The following is an 18,096-nucleotide window of genomic DNA, read 5'->3' on the forward strand; positions in this document are numbered from 1 at the left end:
TACTCCAGCACTGGCACTCCCCACACAGTACTGAAGGAATGCTGCACTGTCCGAAGTGTCATATTCTGGATGAGAATTTAAACTAAGGTGTCATCTGCCGATGCAGGTATTGTTGCTATTTGAAGACGGGCAGAGGAGGAGTTCTTCTGCATCATCACAAATACCTCCAAAAATAGATTCAAGACTTTGTTTCATTTTCTGTCTATGGGATTGCGCTGTGTACACATGGCTGCTTGCGTACATAATAGCGGTGCCTACATTGGAAAATAAATTACTTGTTGGGTCTGATGTTTTGGCCCATCCTGAGGGCTGGAGACTCCGTTGCTATGGAGTTGCAGTTGCCTATCGTTTGTCCACCATTTATGATTGAGCTTTGGTTGGTCTGATTGGGGCTTGACCATGAGAATAACAATGACGTGTGGGGGAAAAAACACTAAAACCTAAACTGCTCTAGCACTATGAGCACTAAAGCTGCTCATTACCTCAGTGCTGTCTGTGGGAGCCTCACCGTGTGCGATTCGGACCAATTGTGTAACTCAGGCGGTAGAGAGGGCTTTAAGTTAAATGGTGGAGGGAAGGGATCGTGTGAGGGAGAAATGTAGGGCATGATTTAATTGAAAAGAAACAGAGTCCCATTTTGGCGCATTTAGCGGGACGGTAAGAGCTCAGCTCGCCAGTGCAGGAAGAGATAAAATGGCACCCCGGTCGCTCGACTGCGGCCTCTGGGTCCCCCAATGCTCCAACTTACCCATTAGGGGGAGCCAAGCCCCCATAGCCTATCTCATCAGGGCAGGGCGCCCCAGGCCTGATCTCTGGTACGGGCAAGATGCCACCAGAGCACCTTGGCACCGCCATCCTGGCACCCTGAAACTTCCCCTGCCAGTTTGGCAGTGCCACTTGGGCACCCTGGCATTGCCAAGATGGCACCCAGGCAGCACTGCCAGTGTGCCAGACTGGTAGTGCCAGGGTGCCACCATGCCCAGATCCTGACCACCCAAGTCGGGTGCAACGAGGCCGATAGATTGCACCTGTAGTAAATTAAAGAGAAACAATGAGATAATAGTGCGGGGTAGCAAATCGGGTAATGATAACAGAGTGTGCCAGGAAGGGACTGAGCAAGTGCTCCAGTAGATTAACCCAGAGATTGCAAAAATTGTGAAAGAGACCGAGTTAACAGCTCTGTATCGAACTCGTGCAGCATTCACAACAAAATGGATGAATTGTTGACACAGAGAGAAATAATTTTGTGTGACCTGATGTCCAATTTAGAGACATGGGCGCAATTCAGTGACCCTGTTGCAGCTGGCGAGTCGCAAATCAGGTTCCGTACCGATCCGATCGTGAGCCACCCGACTCGCTCTGCCCGGCACGATGTGTCCCGCCCTCGCTGGGCGAAAGCATATCTGAATATTGAAGACGGCTCATTTAAATACCCAGATGCCGGATTCATCCAGCGCCCAGGAGTTAACAGCCGCGCCTGGGAGCCCTCGCCAGGGAGCCCTTTAGCACCGGGCTAAATCGCTGGCTTTGAAAGCAGACCAAGGCAGGCCAGCAGCACGGTTCAATTCCCGTACCAGCCTTCCCGGACAGGCGCCGGAATGGGCTTTTCACAGTGACTTCATTGAAGCCTACTCGTGACAATAAGTAATTTTTCATTTCATTTCAGTGTTAACACAAACCCCAAAGAGCCATCATTGCAAAGGAAAATCCCAACTCTTACCTTGTCCAAATAGGCAACTTCAATTCATTTGGCACATGTAACGACATGCAATAAAAAAAAGAGCTACATACACTTCTCCACACCCCCTACCCTCAACCCAAGACCAATCCTCAGTCCTATTTCTCACTTCTGCCCCAGTCCTTCTGCCTTCACAAACACCTCTGCCGCTTCCACCGTCTCGAAATAGAAGTCTTTGGAGTTGTGGGTCACCCTCAACTTAGCTGGGTACTGAACCGCACCCTGCTGTTATACAGTGCCTTCTTCACTCGGCTGAACGCCGCTCGCCTCCTCGCCAACTCCACAGTGAAGACCTCGTATATGCGTATACCAGCTCCAGCTTCTGCTTTTCGATTTTCATTTCATTTCATTTTCACTATTGGTCCACACAAACGTGGACCAGACGTAACGGCACCCTGGGGGGGGGGGGGGTTCTCAGGCCATTGGAGACCCCGAGTGGTCGGGGACATGGCAGGATGGCACCTGGCATTTCCCTGGCATCTGGGTACATTTGGCACTGCCAGCATGGCATCCTGGTGGTGCCACCCTGGCACTGTCAGGGTTCCAGGTGGCACTGCCTGGGTGCCAGGCTGGCACTGCAAGGGGTCAGGTCTGAGAATGCTGGTTGCCAAGTAGAAAGGGGTGAGGGGGGGGTTCTCGGAGGCCTTTCCAAGGTTGGGGGGGGGGGGGGGGGGGTGGCAGGGCTGTCAGAAAAGTGGGGGGGGGGGGGGGGCCTGAAAGAGGTGCGAGGAAGATCAGGGCTGCTGGACAAAATGGTGCCCTGGTTTGCGAGGAGCCTTTCCTACTGGGGAACTTCAGCTCGCCAGCCAAAAATCCTTCTAAGTGCAGCCTCAGCAGGGAGAAGCTCCCTGAGGCCATTAAAAGTGGCAAAGTGCCGTTGAATAGTGGGATGTTTCTTGGCGCTACAGCAACAGAGAAACACCCAGCTAAATGTGATGTGACTTGCGCCCATGGTTGCAATGAGAGTGAGTTGAGTGAACCTTCTCAAAACTGCTTCATATGACATGAGGCTGGGACCTGAATATTGAAGGGTTTTTCACATTTTAAAAAGACAGGAAAGTAGAAAAAGGTGGTGGAGTAGCTCCATTAATTAAATAAGTTATCAGTATATTAGTGAGAGATGACCTTAACTCGAAAGAGCAAGATGTGGAATCAATTTGGATAGAATTATCAGGCCACTAACAGTAGTTGGGCTGGTTTAGCACAGGGCTAAATAGCTGTTTTTTAAAGCAGACCAAGGCAGGCCAGCAGCACGGTTCAATTCCCGTACCAGCCTCCCTGAACAGGCGCCGGAATGTGGTGACTCGGGGCTTTTCACGGTAACTTCATTTGAAGCCTACTTGTGACAATAAGTGATTTTCATTTTTCATTTTAATTTCAGTTGCTACTATAGGGCAGAGTACACATGAAGAAATAAATAGTGTGTGAGAACTATACCACAATAATCATGGGTGACTTTAATCTACATAGAGTTTGGACGAATCAGACGGGAGTAGCCTTGAAAATGAGTTCATAAGAGTGTATTCAGGACAATTTCTTATAACAGTATGTTCCAGATCCAACCAGGGAGCAGGTTATTCTCGAACAGGTAAAGTGCAATGAGACAGGATTAATCAATAACCTCATGATAGAGGAGCCTCTAGGTGACAGCGATCATAAAACAATAGAATTTCACATTCAGTTTGAAGGGGAAATGTATGGGTCTGGGACTGACAGGGAATCAGTGCTGGGGGCCACAACTGTTTACCGATATCAATGATTTGGGATGAAGGGATTGAATGTATGGTAACAAAATTTGCCCAAGATAGGTAGGAAAGTAAATTGCCAAGAAGAGCTCAGAGAGTCTACAAAGGGATACAGACAGGTTAAGTGAGTGGTCAAAAAATTGACAGACGGGGCATACTGTAGGAAAATGTGATCTTATCCACATTGACAGGGAGAATAGTAAAGCTGTATACTATTTAAATAGACAGAGATTGCCACACCTTGGAACACGGAGGAATGTGTGTCCTCTTACTTTCTTTTTACTGACAAATTTACATTTTTCTTTAAATTTAGAGTACCCAATTCATTTTTTCCAATTAAGGGGCAATTTAGCATGGCAAATCCACCTAGTTTGCATATCCTTGGGTTGTGGGGCGAAACCCACGCAAACACGGGGAGAATGTGCAAATTCCACACGGACAGTGACCCAGAGCCGGGATCGAACCTGGGTCCTCGGCGGCGTGAGTCAACAGGGCTAACCCACTGCGCCACCGTGCTGCCCACTTGTCCTCTTACATTGATCACAAAAAGTTAGTACGCTGTGCAGCAGGTGATGCGGAAGGCGAATAGAATGTTGGTGTTTATTGCAGGAGGAATGGAATATAGAAGTAGAGAAATTTTAATGCACCTGTACAGGGCCTTGGTGAGACCACACCTGTGTACAGCTTGGGTCTCCTTATTTGAAAAATGATATGATTACATAAGAAGCAGTTTTGAGAAGGTTCACTCAACTCACTCTCATTGGTGGGAGAGTTTGTCTTATGAAGAAAGGTTCAGCAGGTCGGAGGAGCATTTTTTACTCTCAGAAGGTATTGACTATGTGGAATTCTCTCTCCCAGAATGCAATGCAGGCTGGGTCACTGAATTGATTCAAGTCGGAGTTAGGATTTTTTCAGACAAGGGAGTCGAGGGTAAATGGTGGGTGGGTGGGTGCAGGTAGGAAAATGGAGTTCACACTACAACCAGATCAGCCATGGGGCGGCACGGTAGCACAGTGGTTAGCACTGTTACTTCACAGCGCCAGGGTCCCAGGTTCGATTCCTGACTTGGGTCACTGTCTGTGCGGAGTCTGCACGTTCTCCCCGTGTCTGCGTGGGTTTCCTCCGGGTGCTCCGGTTTCCTCCCACAAGTCCCCAAAGACGTGCTTGTTAGGTGAATTAGACATTCTGAATTCTCCCTCTGTGTAGCTGAACAGGCGCTAGAATGTGGCGACGAGGAGCTTTTCACAGTAACTTCATTGCAGTGTTAATGTAAGCCAACTTGTGACAATAAAGATTATCATTATTGCATGCTGGAGTTTGCTCGAGGGGCTGAATGGCCTACTCCAGCTCTTAAGCCATATGTTCCTGAATTATTGGAATTTTTCCGACATTACAACAGTAACTACACTTTAAAAGTGCTTCAGGATGGTGAGATTGTGAAAGGTGCTATACAAATGCAAGCTTTTTCCTCTTTCCATAGCAAATGGGACATTAATTTGATGGCTCCTGATTAGTCATTTAGCCCTTAAACTACACGTAAGCAAGTATTAAAACATAGGATTGTGAGAGGGGCTTGACAAGGTGGATGCTGCGAGGATGTTTCCCCCTCATGGGGAATCTAGAACGAGGCAGCACAGTTTCAGATTAAGGGGTCTCCTTTTCAAGGTGGAGATGAGGAGGAATTGTTTGTCTCAGAGAGTGGTTAATCTGTGGAATTACTTTCCCCAGAGCTCTGTGGAAGCCGGGTCATTGAATATATTCACGGCTGAGTTTTGATTGACAAGATTGTCAAGAGTTATCACAGGATCACTACAGTGCAGAAGGAGGCCATTTGGCCCATCGAGCTTGTACTGACCCTCTGAAAGAGCAATCTACCTAGGCCCGCTCCCCCACCCTATCCACGTAACCTCATCTAACCTGCACAACTTTGGGCAGTAAGGGGCCATTTAGCGTGGCTAATCCACCTAACCTGCACATCTTGGGACTGTGGGTGGAAACCGGAGCACCCGGAGGAAACCCACGCAGACACGGGGAGAACGTGCAAACTCCACACAGACAGTCACTCGAAGCTGGAATTAAACCCGGGTCCCTGGTGTGTGAGGCAGCAGTTACAGGGAACAGATAGGAAAGTGGAGATAAGGCCACATTCAGATCAGCCACAATTGTATTGAACGGCACAGCAGGTTTGAGGGGCTGAGTGGCCCACTTCTCTCATAAAGAATATAATCGTGTCCTCTCCTGCTGGTCATCCATATCTCATTTGACTAGGTTCCTCACTAATTATAGCAGGAGTGAGATCGGGCCCCTGCATTTCCCTGCCCAACCCCCACCCACCCACCCCACGCCCACCCCTCCCACCCCACCCCACGCTCACCCCTCCCACCCCACGCTCACCCCTCCCACCCCACGCCCCCCACCCCACGCCCACCCTCAGCCACAGAATATCAACCCAAAGGACATACCAACTGCGTATAATTACCCAACAGCCACTGAAAAGCACGGGAGGGTTAACGATCAGCCAAATGCCTAAACGCTCTGGGTAATAATTGGACAGCAACCAGATTAAGTTCTTAACAAATTGGTAATCCATGCTATTCATCGAAAAGTCTTTCATGTCAAATACAATGCAGAAGTTGTCACAAATCTCATCGTCGCACTGACTGCCTGCTGTTTCCTGCAGAGTACAGAACAGATTAAAAGACACGGCTATTTAATAGCAAATTTGTACAATTTGTTTGACCGCATATTAAATCACAATATTAAGTGCTTGGAGGCCGGCTGAAGGGCCTCATTCTGTGCTGTAAAACTCCCTGACTATGCCTCTATGAAACCTGTGCAACTTGCCCCTTGCTCCAAACTCGTCCCTTCCTTTCTTGAAGACACAAGAACTCATTCAACCATTTAAATTCACTTATGGGATGTAGTTAGGTTAGGCCAGCATTTATTGCCCATCCCTAATTGCCCTTGAGAAGGTGGTGGTGAGCTGCCTTCTTGAACCGCTGCAGTCCGTGTGGTGTAGGTACACCCACTGTGCTGTTAGGGACTGCACATTTTTGAGTTGTGGGAGCGAGATCCACACAGATACTTTCTTTTTTTTTAATTTACAGTACCCAATTCATTTTTTCCAATTAAGGGGCAATTTAGCATGGCTAATCCACCTAACCTGCACATCTTTGGGTTGTGGGGGCGAAACCCACGCAAATATGGGGAGAATGTGTAAACTCCACACGGACTGTGACCCGGGGCCAGGATCGAACCTGGGACCTCGGCGCCGTGGGGCAACAGGGCTAACCCACTGCGCCACCGTGCTGCCCGCAGACACTTTCAATAGCTTCAACACGTTTTACTCGCTTCACTTGTTCTTCAATGGTATACTCTTGCTCGCTCTTCCTTTTGTCATCCTCCTCTTTCCTTTCCTTGGAAATGATACTTAATACTTAATACTTCAGTACACGGGGAGAATATGCAAACTCCACACGGACAGTGACACGGGGCTGGGTTCAGGGGGGGAGGGTATTGAACCGAATGCAATTTTTGTAATGCGTATCTTCATGGACGTTTTTCCCTTTGGGGAATAATGTAATGTAAGGATTATCAGCCCGTTCAACCGCGCTATGAACGTTCCTTCCATGGCCAAAATGTCCTTGCATTGGACTTGAAGTCGCAGCTTCTGGCCCAGAGTTAGGGACACTACCACCGTGGCGCAATACCTCCAGAAGTAGTTGGACGGGCAGACAGATGTTTATGCCGCACAGATGTGAATCCGGGATGCTAAATTGCACCCCCCCCCCCCTGTGCCACTGATACTGGGCTGCTGAAGATCACCCCAAGGGGATCATTGTACATGTCAATATCAAGGGCAGCAGATACATGGGAACGCCTGGTGATTCCCCTCCAAGCCACTCACCACCCTGACATGGAAATATATCACCACTAGTTCACTGTCACTGGGCCCAAATCCTGGAACTCCCTCCCTAACAGCACAGTGGGTGTACCTACACCTCAGGGGCTGCAGCGGTTCACGAAGGCAGCTCACCACCATCTTCTCAAGGGCAATTAGAAGGGCACAAAATGCTGGCCTAGCCAGCGATACCCACATCCCTTGAATTGAACTTGTTTTAAAATGACCTGGTTTGAAAGACGGACAAGGTCCTGCAGGCAAACCTCAGGGAAGAAGGAAAATAATTTAAAAGTAGAACCTCAAAGGATTATTCTGAACGCCAGACGCTAGTGAGTAGAGGAAGAGGAGGCCAGTGTAGCTGAACGCGCAGCTGGACAGATGGTGGCAAAGGAAGGGTCTTGGAATGCTGGGCCTTTGAGCCCAGCTTTGGATGGATGGAACCTCAACATGTCTGAAGGGTTTGCTCGTACTGTTGGTGAGGGTTTACACCAGCTTGGCGAGGAACTCGAGATGCCGTAAATGACAGGGCTGCAGACCAAATGCTGGAAGGTAAGCTGAGTCTCAAGAGCTCCTTTTTCAGCTGGCACACACACAATGGGCTGAATGGCCTCCTTTCTCACTGTAAATCGTTCTATGTTTCTATGAGGTGATGGAGTGGCGCAAGGAGATTAGAAATTTTAAATTAATGATATTTAAAATGCAATTTAGATTCTCAATATTCAAAATTCAAAGAAAATAGTTTGAACATGTAAGGTAATGGATTCTTATTAAACTGGAATATTTTAAATGTTCCTAAATCTTTCTGACTTGAAGGTTAAACTTACCAGAAGATACACAATGAACTTCATTAGAGTTTGTAGATTCCGATCCTTTGAATGATGGAGTTTGGCTGTTACCAATAAGATGGGCCTGAGGGAATAAAATCATAACTTTACTTCCCTTGACTTAATTGTATGCTAATTTGGGGAGATGGTTGCGTAGTGCTAATGTTACTGGACTAATAATCCTGAGGCCCAGATTTAACATAGGATCAAATCCCACCATGGCAGCTGTGGAATTCAGATCCAATATCAATAAAATCCAGAATTAAAAGTTAGTCTCAGTAACGGTGAGCACAAAACTAGAACATAGAACATACAGTGCAGAAGGAAGCCATTCAGCCCATCGAGTCTGCACCGACCCATTTAAGCCCTCACTTCCACCCTATTCCCGTAACCCAATAACCCCATCTAACCTTTTTGGACACTAAGGGGCAATTTATCACGGCCAACCCACCTAATCTGCATGTCTTTGGACTGCAGGAGGAAACCGGAGCACCCGGAGGAAACCCACACAGACACGGGGAGAACGTGCAGACTCCGTACAGTGACACAGCGGGGAATCGAACCTGGGACTCTGGCGCTGTGAAACCCCAGTGCTATCCACTTGCTGCCCCGGTATCAACTATCATCAAATTTCATTAAACCCTGGTTCACTGGTATCCTTTCGGGAGGAAATCTGCCTTGCTTACATGGCCTGTCCTACATGTGATTCCAGACCACAACAATGTGGTTGACCCTTAACTGGATGAATAGGGACTCTCACCTCTGGGTCAGAAAGGAGTGAGTTCATAGCCCTACTCCCGAGACTTAAGACCATAATATAGACTGACACTTCCAGAACAGGGAGTGCTGCATTGTCAGAGGTGCTGCCTCCTGGGTTAGACCCCCACTACATTTTAAGGTTGATGCAAAAGATCCCATGGTCACTATTGGAAGAGGCAAGGACATTCTGGATGGTGTCTGGGGCCACTAAAAGACGTGCTGAATTCTCCGCCTTTGGGCTTCTCTGTTTTTCCGGCAGCCCGGGGAGTGGTTTCCTGTCGGCGTGGGGCTGCCCCATTGACCAGCCGGCAAAATGGAGAATCCAGACGGCGTGCTGAACCAGAAATCAGGTGCGGCGGGATGGAGAATGCCGCCCATGGTGTTATCTCCTCAGTTATTTTGCTGTTTTCATTGACTCTGAAGTCCTTCGGGGCCTCCAGCAGAATTGCTTTGCAAATGGTGTATTTTTCTTGAACTTCAATACTTTCCCTGTGTGTTGGACCTATTTCAGTTCTTTAATAGACAATGGGCGGGATCTATTGGTCACATTACGCCGGAAAAGCTGCGCGGCATGGTGTAATGTGACCGGTAGTTGCTGGGAGATCCCACTTCTGGGATCTACCCTGCTTGCCGCGCCTCGTTTTAGCAAATCTGCAATGTAAAGTGAGACAGCTAGTCTCGCTCTAACATGCCTTCCCAAGATCTACCCAAGGCCTGGAATCTAACTCCCTCGCCTGGGAGACTTTGGGTGAGCGCCGTTTCGTGCTGGTCCCCACAAGCAGGGGGCAGACGTAATGGTATTCGTGGGGGTCACCCAGGGGATTGAAGGCCCCCAGGTGCATGCACTTCTCGTGCCACCTTGGCACCCTGGCAGTGCCACCTGGGTGTTCCTCAGTGCAGAAAATGGGGCTAAGTGCGGCCTCATCAGGAAGGTCCCCATTGAGGCTCCCAATCTACCTGGATGGGCCTTCGATAGTGTGTGTTCCGAGTGCCGGAAAACACCCGCTAATCTCGCCTGCTACAGGACTCTGTCCCCATTCGGATCGATCGCGCCCATAATACTCTAAGAGTAGAGGAGACAGTAAAGATTACTCGTGGGTTAGCCCTGTTGCCTCCCGGCGCTGAGGTCCCAGGTTCGATCCCGGCTCTGGGCCACTGTCCGTGTGGAGTTTGCGTGGGTTTCACCCCCACAACCTAAAAAAATGTGCAAGGTAGGTAGATTGAACACACTAAATTGCCCCTTAATTGAAAAAAAAAATGAATTGGGTACGCTAAATTTATTAAAATAAAAGATTACTCATCTTAACTTATCTGACGATGGCTCTTTGTTTTAAATTTCTTTTCCTCCCCTGTTTTTTCCAATGGAGTTAATAATAAAGTGTGAGGATACCTGCCTGCCACTGTTGTCTTTCTCCTCCAGCAATACTGCTTTACCACTTCTCAGCTCATTCTTGATATCTGTGTCCTCAACCGTAATCAAGTCAACGCCAAACTCCTTCCTCCATTTCAAGTAACGGAGGATGGCGTTAAACGCCTGATCAACGGACTGGAAAGCTCGCAGGAACCTCGCAAATGCCTTGTCGTTCAGATCCTGCAAAACATCAGTCAAGGTTCAGGCATCTGTCCTTTGATGTAGTCCATTTTCTGTTCCCCCCCTCTCCCTCCTGAACTAAATGACTACCCCACAGTACACGGGCACCTCTCCAAGTGGCCTTCCCCATGGTTGGAGTGAGAGTGTAAGCACACAGGTGAGGGATCCCAGACCAGCCTGATCCCTCCCACACGCCTATGTTTTGAACATTGATTGGTACGAATGTGATTCTATGAGACTTGGTGCAGTGAATAACATTCTCACCTCTGAGTGAGATGTTGTGGGTTCCAGTCCCACTCCACATTGGTGCGATTCACCCAAATGGAAACAAAGTCCCATAGCACGTTTAGCCGTGTGTTTCCCAGCGCTCACAGTGCAGGGAAACACATGGCTATTCAACACGACTCACTTTGTTTAAGATGCCTGAACGGGGAACGCACGGCCGAAACCACGCATTGCCCCATTTTGTACAGTGTAGCGAGAGATTGGGACCTCCTCCCCAGTCCGAACGCACAATGGGAGGCCCGGCCCCTCCCCAACACCCACACAGGGCACCCCCAGCCCAATCACATGTGTGCATAAAATGCCAGCTTGGCACCTTGGTAGTGCCAACTTGGCAGTGCCCATACCAGCTAACAGCATCACACTGGCACCCAAGTGGCAGTGCCAGGGTACCATCCTGCCCAAAGGGCATGCAAGACTGGTCCCCGTTTATGGGGCTTGCCCAAGGTCTCTGAGGCAAAGAGGCTGAACCCAAAAACCTCAGGTACCTCAGGAATCTGCCCATTAGAATGAGGCTTACTGTCTCGCTCTAATATGCAGATTTGCAAAAAGCGATCCTGTCCACAATAGGCGGGATTTACATCACAAAGTCTCACAAAATCGCATTGGATCTCGCACGGGATTGCGAGTCAGGTAGATCCCAGGAGCGGGATCTCCCAGCTTTTATTGGCCATGCTGCGTTGCCATTGGATCACACCCACAATCTCTAGGCTAGCATTCTACTGCAGTACTGAGGGACACTGATGATGGTACCACCTTTGGATGTGATGTTAACATAGAACAGTACAGCACAGAACAGGCCCTTCAGCCCTCAATGTTGTGCCGAGCCATGATCACCCTACTCAAACCCACGTATCCACCCTATACCCGTAACCCAACAACCCCCCCCCTAACCTTACTTTTATTAGGACACTACGGGCAATTTAGCATGGCCAATCCACCTAACCCGCACATCTTTGGACTGTGGGAGGAAACCGGAGCACCCGGAGGAAACCCACGCACACAGGGGGAGGACGTGCAGACTCCACACAGACAGTGACCCAGCCGGGAATCGAACCTGGGACCCTGGAGCTGTGAAGCATTTATGCTAACCACCATGCTACCCTGCTGCCCCTCAGTTGAGTTGAGGCCTTCTCTTCGGTGGGTGGGAAAATGCCCATGGTGTCTTGGTTGATACTTGTTCCTCATCCAGTGCCAAAAACAGATTATCTGAACATTGATTCTATTGCTTTTTAATGGGAGCTTGCTGCTAGCACAGTTGGTCACTACATTCCAGCATTATAATAATAATCACACTTAGGCTTCAATGAAGTTACTGTGAAAAGCTCCTCGTCGCCACATTCCGGCACCTATTCAGGGAGGCTGGTACGGGAATTGAACCCGCGCTGCTGGCCTTGTCCTGCATTACAAGCCAGCTGTTTAGCCCACTGAGCTAAACCAGCCCTTAACTGTGATTACTTCAAAATGACTCCACTGATTGTAAAGCATATTGGGACACCCAAGGTTATGAAAGACAGTACATATAAGTACATATATAAGTACATATAAGGGTCTTTCTTCCTTTGAATTTATTAGACAATCTACCTCCATCCACAACACACATTTACTCCAGAAGCTAAACTTTCCATTCGATATTATAATTTACGAACCTAGTCCTACCTTTGGAAATGCATTGCGTACACCCTGGAAAAGAAAATAAACCAAATATTAAAATTGAGATTTTTTTTTTCATTAATACTGTTCCACAGAGAGATGTAAAATCACCATACCATTGCCTTCTCTTCGAGCAGGATTTTATTCTCCTCTGAGTCTGATACAGTTGGACAAGGTCCCTCTTCAGAAGCGAGGCTTTCATTTTCCCTAGTTGCAAGATATTTGAAAAAAATGAGATGATATATATATATATGCAGCTGATATGTAATGTGGAATTAAAAAGTACAAGTTTTATTCCGTAACTCTTGCATTCATTCCATGCACAATTCAATTCCCCTGGGCAGTATTTTCCAGATCCTTATGGGATACAAGCGATCACTCTTTGCATTAAAGCAATAATCCATTCATGTCCAATTGTAATGCATCACAGGCAGCATGGTGGCACAGTGGTTAGCATTGCTGCCTGCTGCGCTGAGGACCTGGCTTTGAATCCCGGCCCTGGGTCACTGTCTGTGAGACGTTTGCACATTCTCCCTGTGTCTGCATGGGTTTCGCCCCCACAACCCAAAGATGTGCAGGTTAGGTGGATTGGCCACGCTAAATTGCCCCTTAAGTGGGAAAGATAATTGGGTACTCTAAATTTTAGGGGGAAAAAATTGTAATGCATCACTACTCTAATTCTAACTGGTGCCTGCTCTGACGATCATAGAATTTACAGCGCAGAAGGAGGCCATTCGGCCCATCGAGTCTGCACCGGCCCTTGGAAAGAGCACCCTACTTAAGCCCGACACCTCCACCCCATCCCCTTTATCCCCGTAACCCAGTAACCCCACATAACCTTTTTTGGATACTAAGGACAATTTATCGCAGCAAATCCACCTAACCTGCACATCTTTGGACTGTGGGAGGAAACCGGAGCACCCGGAGGAAACCACGCAGACACGGGGAGGACGTGCAGATTCCGCACAGACAGTGGCCCAAGCCGGGAATCGAACCTGGGACCCTGGAGCTGTGAAGCAACTGTGCTAACCCCTGTGCTACCATGCTGCCCAGGCTGCTGGGCCAAATAGGTGTCTGTATTTAGTTGCATTTATATAGCGCCTACAACATGGCAAATTGCCCCTTGGTGCCTCACAAGGCTGCAATTCGATAAAGTTTTACACTGAGCCAAAGAAGGTGTAGCCATGCTGGCCACGCAAAATGGACACTGAGCCAAACTAAAATGGAAGGCTGCTGAGAAACAGACAGTTCAGCCAGAACAGCAGTCTGCAAAGAGCAGTTTGCATTCTGCAGCAGCAGAAACCAGTTTGGGCTCAGGTGAAAAGACCTTAGCTAGGTGCAAATGGCAAAACGCTTTGCATGCTAATGAGGCCATCAGACTTGAACTTGACTAATCGGTGTATCGTCTTTATTACTTTGAACTTGACCTTGGAATACTTGTGACGTTGCCTATACGGCAACTGGCGACTCCAGAGCTGAATAATTACATAGAACAGAGCCTAGCAGTGTTAAGCACACGTCGAACTCGGAGGCGTGTTAATACACTCCAATAAACGCGTTTTACGCCCATAGTAAAACGTGCAACATTTAGTGGCGACATCCGCCGGGACCCTGTTGTAAGTGGAAACACCACAGTGTCCAGGACCCTGAAATTTGAATTAGAACTCCAAATTGCAGAGAAAGAAAGAGATCACAAGTATTCAAGGTGTTCAAAATAATAAGCGAAATTCGGAAGTGTGTTTTAGTGCATGCGTACTAACAGGGCTGTAAGGTAAAACTGAAAGCTTTTTGTTGCGACAAACTTTCGGTAGTTTTGTAATCGGAAAATAGCGTAAGCCGTACCCTTTTTACGAAACACCACCCCAGCAACCCCCTGTTCCAAATTATAAAAAGAGAGTCAGAGGAAATGGCCATGCAGGCAATGGAACGTCTGATGGATCCAGCAAAGTTTGTGGTCGCAGCGACCAGCAGCAGTAGCAGAGTAGGCCAGTGTCCCACGTGGGAGCTGGAACTCCGCAAATATCTGCAGGGAAAGGGATGGCCCCTTTGGAAAGAGTTTTGTGCAAATGAGGAGACAGGTCCCGGAAGTATAGGTCATACTTGGTGGGAGAACCTCTCTCAGATACACAAAAAGAGTTTGGGTAAAGCACGCAAGCCGATGGCGATTGTGTCCTGCTTGGCACAGTTGCGAGGCGCAGAGGAGGTCATCAGGACGCTCCGGGCAGATTTAGAGGAAAGGAACCGAATGAGTAAGGTCGATGTCAGGGACATCGAGAAAGAAAACCTGGAATTAAAAGGGAAGTTGGCAGAGAAGGGTAGAGAGGTGGATGATGCCAAGAGGGCTCACCAGTCTTGTCTAGCTCATCTGAACAGTTCCCAGACCCAGTATGAGAAAGCCTATCAGGACGTGCAACGTGCCGTTCTGATAAGACAGGAATCGGAAAAGCAGGTGGAGGCATTGCAGAGGCAATGTTCCGATCTCAAAGCAGCTTTGAGAGCACTCCACGCTGCAACAACCGAACAAAGACAAAGCACAGTTGACCACGCGAAATGCAGGAAACAGATTGCGGAACTGCAATCTCTGCTTTCGGTGCAGAATGGCTTCCAAAGCACCTTTGGAGCTCAGTTAGATGGGGAAAATGCCCCAGATTGGCAGGAATTAAGCGAGACAGCGCAGCGTTATGTTCAGGGAACATGTGCGCCAGCAGCTCAGCAGAAACGACAGGCACCCCAACCCCCCACAGCTCAGACCATAACCGCACCCATGAATCCCGTAACCACACAGAGGAAAGCCGAATCAGAAGGCGCCCCAGACATAACTTACACCACCCCTTTAACAGTAACCCAGCTAAGGGACGCTTGTGAAAAGATCACTCCGTTCCTCCCCACCGCAGACCCCCACCAGTTCTTTGCTAAAGTAAAACAGCAGGCTACCATGTACGGCCTGGATGAGAGAGAGCAGGTTAAGCTCACCGTGCTGAGCTTAGACCAGAGTGTAGTGGCAGCCCTCCCCGACCCACAAAACGTGGCAGGAGGCAGCCTAGAGGAGATGCACACTGCCATTTTAGATGCCATCGGGTACAATAGAGGTGACCCCGTAGAAGGCTTGAATAAGTGCAGGCAGAAGAGATCCGAACACCCCACAGCATTCGCAGGAAGGCTGTGGATTCACTTCAGCGCAGTTTTCGGACAGCTAGATAGAGCGCATTTAACCCGCGAAAACATGGTTAAGTGGACGCGCACAATTATCTCACACGCAACAGAAGCAGGACAGAGCGCTTGCAATAATTACGACCCCTCAGAAGAGGCCCATAACGAAAAATGGGTCCTGAAAAGATTGTCCCGCGCTTGGGAGCAATCGCTTCAGGCAAAAGGGAAGGTTAGATCCCCAGAAGAGGCTCAGGCTGCTGCAGATATCCAAGCAGTCAGAGAGCACCAGAAGCCCGCATGGGTAAATGAAGGCAAGAGCAGCCCACAACAGAAAGGACAGGAATGCTATAACTGTGGACAGTTAGGGCATTGGGCAAAAGAGTGTAATGCACCCCAGCGATCTCAGAGAGGCCAGCAGACAGGCACTCTGAACCGCAACAAAGCAAAACCCATCCACAATGTAGCAGTACAGTCAGGACCCACCAATGTGGACGAGACGAACTGACGGTGTTCGGGCTCCCCCACTTGGGTCTGTGACACACTATGGGACTCATCAGGGAGGCCCGTAGTCACGGCAAAAGTCAAAGGGAAGCCCATAGAGTTACTGTGGGACACAGGAGGATCCCGCACCACCATTAACTCCACAACCACGGCACACGCAGACACGTGGCCGACCACCTCCACCATCACACTTAGCGGGTTCACCGGACACTCGCAGCAGGGACATATCACAGCACCCGTAGCGATCCAGCTAGGGAACATTAGCACAAGGCACCCCGTAGTTTTAGTAAATCTTCCCCGGACAGCAGAACACATCCTGGGGATAGACTTTATGAACACACACAGCTTGTCGTTCGACCCAGTGAACCAGTGTGTCTGGCGAATGGCGAGATCAGACAGAGCCCCAGCCACCCTTACAGTAGGAGACTACGCTAATCGGATTAGCGCAGTGGGAGAGTACTCATTCGACCTGACTACACTCCACACCGACCGACAAATTAAGGCCCTACTAAACAAACACAGGACAGCATTTGCAAGTCACCGTCATGACTGTGGCAGAATGACTGGACAAGTTCATGTTACCGGACAGGACCCCCGACCGCAAAAGCAGTATAGATTTCCCCTTGAAGCAGAGGTGGAAATAGAAAAAGTTATAGGCAGCTTGTTGGACCAAGGTGTACTGAGAACGGTAGCCTCCACCAACAATGCCCCTATTTGGCCAGTGAGGAAGCCCGATGGATCATGGCGTCTGACCATCGATTATCGGGAACTCAATAAAGTAACCCCCGCAGTAGCCCCAACGGTAGCTACTAGTCCCGAGACCATGCTCAAGCAGGGTCTCAACGCCAAGTGCTTCACGGTATTGGACATCAGTAATGGATTCTGGTCAATACCATTGGCAAAAGCGTGCCAATACAAATTCGCATTCACTTTTAAAACACAACAGTACACGTGGACATGCCTCCCACAGGGATTCCACAATTCACCCTCCATTTTCCACCGACAGCTGGCAAGTGGATTAGAGAAATTTTCCCGACCCGATTGTCTGGTACAGTATGTAGACGACCTACTACTGCAGACAGACACAAAGGCAGAGCACATTTCGCTTCTGGCCGAACTCCTAGAACTCTTAACTGAAATTGGCTGTAAAGTTAACCCGAAAAAGGCCCAAATATTGGAAAGTAAAGTGATGTATTTGGGATCAGTCATCACGCACGGCAAACGCGAGATCGAATTCAAAAGAATAGATTCGATTGTCAAATTGCCCCTTCCCCAAAATGTATCAGCCCTCCGGTCGTTTTTAGGACTGGTTGGCTATTGTCGGAACCACATCGACGGATTCGCGACAAAAGCCGCCCCACTTTCAGACCTCCTTAAGAAAGGAGCCCCCTGGGAATGGCTTCCGCAGCATACAGGCGCTGTGGAAGAGTTGAAACGAGCCCTTAGTGCAGCACCCGCGCTGCTAGTCCCCGACCAACTTTCACCGTACGCAATAGAGGTAGCGAGCACAGATCTGACGCTCTCGGCCGTGTTGCTTCAGGAACGGCACGAGCAGCTAAGACCAGTGGCTTATGCCTCCCGACTGTTAGACCCAGTAGAACAAGGATTTTCAGCCTGTGAGAGGCACCTCCTTGCTGTCTTCTGGGCAGTGCAGTATTTCTCATACATCACCGGACTAAACCCCATCACCATTCTAACCGAACATACACCCACACAGCTACTACTAGACGGTCGACTGAAGGACGGTTCAGTTAGCCAGATTAGGGCAGCTAGGTGGACCCTACTTTTACAAGGACGGGACATTACAGTAAAACGGACACGCACACACACATACTTAGCAGACAACCTCCAATACCCCGGACAGCCCCATGACTGTGAAATTGTAGCTCCCCTGCATAACACAGGACCCTTTTTAGCCAAAACACCCCCCAGGAAGATAGGGAACCCGAAAC

General features: G+C 48.9%; 1 protein-coding gene across 2 annotated transcripts in view; it reads right to left on the reverse strand.

Moving 5' to 3' along the window:
- The window catches only part of LOC119964203 (phosphatidylinositol transfer protein CSR1-like), a 32,110-nt gene that overhangs the window by 1,214 nt on the left and 12,800 nt on the right, over positions 1–18,096 (reverse strand). The window contains exons 2-6 of one of the 2 annotated variants that reach the window (XM_038793490.1): positions 12,610–12,700; positions 12,500–12,523; positions 10,362–10,558; positions 8,209–8,293; positions 5,946–6,157 (exon numbers count right to left, since the gene is read on the reverse strand). In XM_038793490.1, coding sequence (XP_038649418.1) covers positions 5,946–6,157; positions 8,209–8,293; positions 10,362–10,558; positions 12,500–12,523; positions 12,610–12,700 — 609 coding nt within the window. The remainder of the gene's footprint in view (positions 1–5,945; positions 6,158–8,208; positions 8,294–10,361; positions 10,559–12,499; positions 12,524–12,609; positions 12,701–18,096) is intronic. The other variant, XM_038793491.1, reaches the window with a different exon arrangement.

This window comes from Scyliorhinus canicula, chromosome 4 (genome assembly GCF_902713615.1).
Source record: "Scyliorhinus canicula chromosome 4, sScyCan1.1, whole genome shotgun sequence".
Lineage (NCBI taxonomy): Eukaryota > Metazoa > Chordata > Chondrichthyes > Carcharhiniformes > Scyliorhinidae > Scyliorhinus > Scyliorhinus canicula.